Source organism: Pygoscelis adeliae, unplaced genomic scaffold (genome assembly GCF_000699105.1).
Source record: "Pygoscelis adeliae isolate BGI_AS28 unplaced genomic scaffold, ASM69910v1 Scaffold26, whole genome shotgun sequence".
NCBI lineage: Eukaryota > Metazoa > Chordata > Aves > Sphenisciformes > Spheniscidae > Pygoscelis > Pygoscelis adeliae.
This window is the reverse complement of record NW_008825104.1, coordinates 6537048-6545717: the sequence shown is the minus strand read 5'-3', so window position 1 is coordinate 6545717 and position 8670 is coordinate 6537048. Positions and strand designations below refer to the sequence as shown.

General features: G+C 39.8%; 1 protein-coding gene across 1 annotated transcript in view; it reads left to right on the top strand.

The window, feature by feature from the left end:
* Positions 1-8670, top strand: part of LOC103919776 (microtubule-associated serine/threonine-protein kinase 4-like) — a 178820-nt gene that overhangs the window by 125704 nt on the left and 44446 nt on the right. The window contains exons 10-11 of the mRNA XM_009327332.1: positions 1782-1883; positions 6257-6389. Of these exons, the coding sequence (XP_009325607.1) occupies positions 1782-1883; positions 6257-6389 (235 nt within the window). The remainder of the gene's footprint in view (positions 1-1781; positions 1884-6256; positions 6390-8670) is intronic.

Sequence of the window (8670 nt, the reverse complement as noted above, 5' to 3'; positions counted from 1 at the left end):
TTCACTTGTGTTGGCCACCCCTATAAGGCATTAGCCACCATCCAGGAGTCAGTATAGAGAGAGAGTACTGGCCACTTTTCTTGTTCAGCAATCTCTAGGGCTAGTTGGATGGCTTTCATTTCTGCAAACTGACTTGACTCACCTTCTCCTTCAGTAGCCTGAACAACTTGTCATGTGGGACTTCATACAGTGGCTTTCCACTTCTGATGGTTTCCTACCACACGAAAGGATCCATCAGTAAACAAAACATAATGCCTTTCATCTTTTGATAACTCATTATATGGTGGTGCCTCTTGGGCATGAGCCACCTCCTCAGGCAACGCTCCAAAATCTCTGCCTTCTGGCCAGTCCATGATCTCTTCCAGGATTCCTGGGTGGCTGGTTTTCCCCAGTTGAGCTCGTTGCATGATCAATGCTACCCACTTACTCCATGTAGTTGTGTGATGTGTAGAGGGGATGTTTCCTTTGAACATCCAGTGTAGCACGGGCAATCGCGGTGCCGAGAGGAGATACACTTCTGTACCAACAGCTTCTGAAGCGGCTCCGAACCTCACATATGCTGCTGGTATCTCTTTTTCAGTCGGGGTGTAGTGGGCTTCTGATCCTTGATACCCCGGCTCCAAAACCCTAATGGTCGACCTCTGGTTTCTCCTGCTGTTTCCTGCTGGAGGCTCCAGGTGAGACCATGCTTCCCAGATGCAATGTAGACTACATTTTGCACAGCTTGTCCTGTCCAGACAGGCCCAAGAGCTGCTGCATGAGCTATTTCCTGTTTGATATGCTCAAAGGCTTGTTGTTGCTCAAGGCTGCACTCAAAATAGTTCTTCTTTTGGATTACTCAATAGAGAGGGCTCACAAGCTGACTATAACCTGGATTGTGCATTCTCCAGAACCCCACAAGGCCTAGGAAAGCTTGTGTTTCCTTCTTGCTAGCTGGTGGAGACATAGTTGTTATCTTGTTGACCACATCCATAGGTACATGACAGCATCCCTCCTGCCATTTCATTCCCACGAATTGAATCTCCTGTGCAGGTCCCTTGACATTGCTTTTCTTTATGGCAAAACCAGCTTTCAGAAGAATCTGAATTACTCTTTTTCCCTTCTCAAACACTTCTTTTGCCTTGTTTCCCCACATGATGATGTCATTGATGTATTGTAGATGTTCAGGACGTCATCCTTTTCCAGTGCAGTTTGGATTAGTCCATGACAAATGGTGGGGCATTTTTCATTGTCTTCCTTTCCACATGTACCTTTATATGGAGCCTCTCTGCAAGTATAGGGGGTTTTTATATCCATATTTCATTGTTGTTTTAGTATGACGTGACTGTAGGAAATCAGTATCAATTTGGCAAGGATGTTGCTTATGTTTATTACTATTACTTAGGTCAGTTTTCATTTCATCCTAAAATTATTAACAAATTGAGACACAACTGTGCGTGTAGAGTGATGTGTGTTGTATTGAAATGTAGTCCCTTTCGAAAAACTGATGGTAATACTACTGTGTAAGTTTAAAAAAAAAAAAAAATAGTAGGTATTATGTCCATTGTAGGCAGTTTTATTTTGTTGTTACAGTGTTAGAATTGTACAAATGGGATTACTTCAATTTGAAATTACAGTGTTGCTCAAATCCTTGTTATTTCTGCTGGCATCTTGAAATTGACGTTCTGTTTGTCTCAAGTACATGCTTCAAACCCTCAAAGTTGTCCCAAATGTCATATATACTTTCCTGAGTAGTGCATGAATGGAGTTTGTTTTATTATCACTTTACTTTTATCTTTTAGGCTCAAGAGCGATCAGAGAGTGGAGAAATGGCATTTATTAAGCAACTTGTCCGAAAAATCCTGATAGTTATTGCTCGTCCTGCTCGCTTACTGGAATGTCTGGTAAGGTCGTGCTTGCTAGAAGTAGATTTTTCACTTGCTAGCGTAGGAAGGTTTCTGGCTTAGTATTCAAGGCCCTTTACAATCGTTTTTTGAAACATGTCAAACAATGGGGTAGGGCTTCATCATTGGTGGGATCCTTTCTGCTTTTATTTCCGGAACATGGGACTGGCAGGGACCTCCTGCGGTTGTGTTTGGTTCCCTGCTATTGCAAATACTATGTTATAGAATGATAAAGATCAACTGAGGAAGCTGCAGTTCGAAACCAGTTGGGTTTTTCTGTTGTTTTGTCAGGCTTTCCTATTCTTTGGGAAGACTGTTTGGAATTGTAATTGCTTGGTGGTTTTCCCATTGTTGTAGTTCTTCTTCTTCTTACGTGTTTCATAATTTTGTTTCATTCAACAGCTGCCAGAGCTTTAAGAGGCTTGGTCAGCTCTGCAGTACCTGATCCGGGGGAAACAGCAGCAGAGGAATTAGAGTATCTGGATATACAAATAGTTGGGAGTTATACTGGGGACCAGAAGGAGCAGAAGAGTTAACTTATTTATGCACGAACCTAGCACTGACGTTACCAGCCTAGGCTAGCTTGTGCGAGGCCATGTGGGCGTGTTTCTGCTTTGCCTGCCCATGCTGTGGGAGCTGGGATGGCTCAGGTGCAGGAAGTTGCTCCTACGCACAGAGCCAATGTGCTTCAGTTATGCAGTGGAACTAATAAACCCTCGCAGAACACAGTGTACTCAGGAGGACGGCGTAGACACCCAAATACCATGTAAGAGCCAGCCTGAGTCCAACAGGCCTGGCAGGCAGCCCGAGCTGACTTTGCTGAGCCACTCTGCTTGCCAATACCAGGGTCACAGTGTTGATGCTGCATACAGCTATTTTAGGCTGGCAAGGCTTATGTGGGAGCCACTAACCTGCTGCTAGACTCAGGTTATGCCTGAAAGTGTCATAACTGCAGTTGCATGGCACTGAATCTGAGCTAGTAAGTCTTTCCAGCCTGATTTTGGCTCTGTGCTGTGTCTCTTCATCTGTGGCACAGTTAATCCACAACCTGGCTTGTTGAGCCATGGGCATTTTGAGAGCTGCCTCTGTTTTGTTTTGGAAACACCATGTCTCAGTGTTCCCCAGTTGCAGTTTGTTCATGATTTGCAATTCAGAAGGAATCTAAAATAAGGTATGTACTCTGAGTCAGCATGAAAAAGATGCTTAAAAAAAAAAAAAAAAAAGGCAGGCTTTACAGAAGAGGATGCCTTAACATGTCCTGCCTCTGCCATTGAATCCAAACTTGCGTTAGTCCTTCGCCCTGAACCCTGCAATGCTCATTCCGTATCTAGTGTGATCTTTGCTGCTCCATTCCCAGGGTTCACATAATCTTTCTCCACCTCTTCACCCAGTTTCTCATACAATGTTTTGTTTTCCCTCTGGTCTGTGTCCTTCTCTATCATCACACATCCAAAAATGCCCTTAAATACATCCTGACAGACCGAGGCTTCTTTATGATGCTTTGTCCTTCCCTCCCAAGCTTGCTGGATCTCTCCCACCTACCCCTGACCCCAGTGTTATCATTGTCTTTTAGCTTTTTAATTCAGGTTCTCTCCTGGTGACCTATTTGCCCATTAGTTTATTCTCCCTAAATGCTAAGTTCTATAGCTAGCTAGTCCAAATCTCCATTCACTTAGTTCCCAGTTTCTGCCCCTGGGATTTTATCCTAGGCTACTTGCGCTGCCTTACCACACTTCAGGCAGAGCTGTTGTGCATCCTGTATCCCTCCTTTTGCTGGGCCTGCTGATGCGAGTGGAAGGACAGTGTTGCAAGGCCAGGAGATGACTGTGTCTTGTAGTTGAGAATTTCAGAGCAGCAACTGCAGAGTAAGCCAGCACAGCTTCCTTAGAGTGCTTTTACTTCAGACAGGATCTTTAGGAGATTTAAGCTAGAATGTAGCAACTCTGCACGGTACAGTTCTACGGAGGCAGGTAGCTTGAACAAATTTAGGCATACTGTCACAAAACAATACGTTTCTCATGCAAGAAGGTGTTAAGCCCACTCCATAAACATCACTGGAATCATGTAATCTTACAGAAACAATATTGTTGTTTTTCCATAGTGTCCCTCTGGAAATCTTTGAATAATATTGGCTGATATTTTAGTATGTCTGTCTGAAATAGATAGTAGGTATGGAAAACTTCAGCCTCTGTAAGAAAGGTCATAGCATTGTAGGAAATAAATCCGGCACTTTTGTCATGAGAAGTTTCAGATACTGTGCAGTAATGCTGTCAGTTTTCTGATGGTGATCTTGGCTCAGGTGTTCACGGTATGTGAATTCCTATTTTTATTCATTTGATAATCATGTGAATAAAGCTTTTGCAGTTTCATATGTGCCAAGAGCTACTGCCAACTATTGAAAGATTTTTCTCCATTTGTACATGGAAAAGGAAACACAGAGTTGGAAGTACACATCAGAAAATAAATTTGTTGCTTCTAATTATTTGCACATGTGTATGTATATATGTGTGTGTGTATTTAGATTGAGAGATATATATATACACACAAACACATTCATATGATTAAAAGTATCTGTTTTGAAATTACCTTGACTTACTAGCAAGTGGAGAAGCTGTATATCTGCCACTGCAGCAGGTAAGGAGATGATGATGTTTTCATATGATTCTATGATGAAGGTAGATAGGATGTCTTGGCACATATCTATAACAGGCTGCCCAGGGAAGTGATTGAGTCACCATTCCTGGAGTATTTAAAAGACATGTAGATGAGGTGCTTAGGGATGGTTTAGTGGGCATGGTGGTGTTGGGTTGACGGTTGGACTCGATTTTAGAGGTCTCTTCCAACCTTAATGATTCTATGATTCTATATCATCATGTTGTTGTGTTCTTCAGTGCCAAGGAGTAACATAAGAGATACAGCTGGAGACAGCATGTCAGATGCAGAGAGTAAGGCTAAAACAGCATGTAATTCTTAGTTACTCTATTCAGATTTTTAGGCAGTTTAGCAGCATCCTGAGACTTTGAGCTAAATAAGAGAGTTTGGGCAGTTCATGGGTTGTGGTAAATCCTTTGGAGTAGGCTGGAGTGAAAATTGCTTCATGACAAATAAAAAACTAAGATTGTTTCCACAAGACTGAAAATTCCAAAGACATTTCATTTTAGACGCGCTGCAACTCTTCCTGGTAGCCACAGCAGTTTGGATGCTTCCAAAATGAAACATGATACCTAATTTCTCAAGCTATCTTCCAGGTTGGGACGTTGAGTTCCCAAGTCCTGGGTAGCCTGAGGAGCTAGGACAAGAGCCTTGTGACCCAGCATGCAGACTAAAGCCCCGTGGAGTTAGCAGGCCACGAAATGACCAGCAGGGAAGCTAACTAGCTCAGCAGTCTGCCTGGCTTCCGCAGATATTTTTGGCAAAACTGACTTACTCCAGCAAAAAATCTGTTCTGTTACATCAATGTTTCATGACTCTGACTGGCTCTCACCCTATTAAGCATTGCACCTGTTGTGATCTATGGTTGGCACGAACATCTTGAAGAATGTAATGGCTATGTGAGACATGTTTTGGTATGAATTCATACAGGTAGATACAGAAAGTCTATTTAAAAAAAACCCAAACTTTTAATACACTTCCTTGTTCCTTTCAATGCTTTCCTATTTTTGTCATCTATGAAGGTAGTAAAATAAATGTATTTCCAAAGGACTTGGGGGATAGGCAGGGTTTTGAGTTTCTATGTTTTTTGTTCCTCTTTTGAGGCTTGCCTTTTAGGCATGGTATAAATGATAGTTGTAATATAGTTGGTTCCCAAAGGAGGATGCTTCATTTCTAGATTTGGAACAATTGGATCAGTGAAGTTGATTTCAACAACTTAGGATTTTGGGTTCGTTCTAAAGTTAGTGATTCATTTAACTGTATTTTCCATAAAACATAGCGCATATATATTGATTAAAAATACTTCAAAATTTAATTTAGAAGTAAAAGTGGAGAGCAGTGTATTTACATAGTTTCTTCTATTTCAGTAGTGGATTTTTATATCAAGTGGCTGCAAGGAGATAGTCTTCCGTATGTGAAATCTTATCTCTGATGGTTATAGGTCATTGAACTGAATATTATGGGAAGTTCTGAGGGCAAAGAACTTACTATTGTTATAAAGTAGTGCTCTGAAATAATGGTATGAAATTTCATTGCTTACAGCATGTTACATTGTATAAGAATCATAATAGAGTAACAGACTACTAGTAATAGAATAAAGAAGTATTGTTTTTAATAAGGGAAATGTCAAATATTTGCAATAGAAGAAGCAAAGGAAGTTTTTATGTTAGGCTTTAAGACTTCAGTTTCTACAGAGAGAATGATGGTGGTTATTTTTCCAGGAATTTGATCCCGAAGAGTTTTACTATCTTTTGGAAGCAGCCGAAGGCCATGCTAAAGAGGGGCAAGGCATTAAAACAGACATCCCTCGATATATTATTAGCCAGCTGGGCTTAAATAAAGATCCTCTGGAAGGTAAGTGCATCTCCTGGTCTGCTATAGGCTCTTAGATTTCTTCCTTCTCAATGTGTTTAATCAGTCTGATAATCTGTGTGTAACTGAAAAGGGTCAAAGTAAAGATGGTTGCAGAACAGGCATTCGCTAACCCTCACAGTTCTCTCACAAGTTCAAAGGCATTAAAAAAGCCATCTGAGATTTTTCTCTTGTGAATATCATTCACAAATACACTGCATCAATGACACTCTTCATCTTCTTCCAGCCTGGCAATGCAACTTTCTTATTTCAGCTGTAGCTGAAATTTACTGGTATAATTTGATACTGTTATCCAATCATAGGTATAAACGAAACTGGGCTGAGCTATTATTTGCCCTTCAGTGCCCCACAGGCACCCACATCTTAGAGTCCCTGAGAAGAATATCTCCCATTCCTATTAAAACTGAAAAGATTTCTTTTTCTGGGTAATTTATGTGTCCATGTTGAGGGCTTTTGTAGGGAGAACTTGGGTTCCAATGGAGGTATTGTCATTGCAGAATTTTTGTTTGCCTGATTTTTCTTTTAAGGACAGTGTTGGGAAAACTAAAACTACTTCTGTCTTCTAGCCAGACCATTTTCTCTTCCATCCTGAGATCAGGTTCTATCACTGGTGACAAATGGAAATTGGTTCATTGTGTTCAGTGCTAGTCTTGAAATTTGGAAGTAACTGGTAGAAATGCCATCATGAAAAATGAGTCTAGCTAGTGCCATTTAGCTTGTCTTCTGTGTTATGACCCAGGAGAAGGGGGATCTCTAGGAGAGGACTTGATAACATGAAATAAGACCAAAAAACTATGATAAACTTTTTTTTTAACCAGTTCCGTGATGCAAGATCACATTTCCTTAAATCAAAGGAGTAGTATATTGTGTGTTAAAAGAAAACTCTTTTTTTGTTCAACTTCAGCAGCTTGTGAAATTCAGCACTGCCAGTTGTCAGGAATTTGGTTAGATCTAATTCAATTAGATTGGATATTGTTATAGATTATATTCATGTTATGTTAATGGATTTAAAGAAAGTCAAGCCTATTACTAGTCTGCTTCCTATATTCACAGAAGAACTTCCTCATCCAAATTTAGTATTATTTTTATCTGAGATATAGATTAAAGCAGCTTTGACACTTTTTGCTTGGATTTGGAGTGCAGCAAGGATGCCAGATAAATTGGAAAAATATATATAAATACTGTTTTCCATGTGGTACTGGAAAAGATCAAGTAGCCGCTTAATTCTCTGCAAGATAAAGAGGTGTCTGCTGGATTTGGAGAGTCTGGCCTAGACTGACAAGTCACAAATTCTTCACTGATCAAGTATGCAAGGTTTAATTTGGAGTGTGGGTTGAGGGTTTAGTATTATTGACCCTGGTTCTGCCACTTGAACCTTATCTTACTGATTGACTCTTTCTGGCCACTTGGATAAAGTGTTCCTCAGCATGAGTCAAGAATCTGACGCTACCTAAGTTTAATAGTATCTTTGAATTTTTTTAAACAGTTCATTGTTAGAGAGGTCTAGTGACAAATGCTATATACAAATAAGGGATACTATTTTCTTAGACTAAATATTTATTTTATGTGAGTGTACTTCATCTAAGACACAAAACGACATTTCATAAATTGAATATTAAGGAATAGAACATAAACTATGAAGCATTCCAGGATAATTGAAATGTGTTTTTTTTCTGGGGGGAAAAAAATGGGCTATGTGGTTTGTCAGTAAATACTGAGGGGTGTATGATGTATAGATTACTGATCTTTGGTTCAGTTGGAGATTTGGGCAATTGAATTATTTTGTGTATCATTTTAAAGGTTAATGTGTATGTAGATTTGTGATCAAATAATTCAGGCCATCTGATTCGTATTAATGCTCTCCTGCCTCCCTACAAAAAATGGTATTTGTAAGCAGTATAAATCACTGTGCAATGACTTCTTAAATGATCTGGGTTTGGTTTTAAATTGGTGCCTCTACATACAAGGACATTTCGTAAGCAAAAGTAAAAGAATGGCACTATGGGTTTATGCCCTAGAATTAATCATTTACAAAGAGAATTATTTGGAAACACTGTATTCATTGCTATTAAAAAAATATTAGGTAAAGATCATCCTCCTGAGAGAGCTTTAATTTCCTTGTATGCAAAAATAGAAAATATTTGAAAATATTTAAATAGCAGAACCAAATCTTTCAAAACAAACAAAACCCACCTCAGTAACACCACTTATCCTGAAATAGAGACTTGTATTTTCAACTAAGCTGTTAAATTATGTCTGCGAT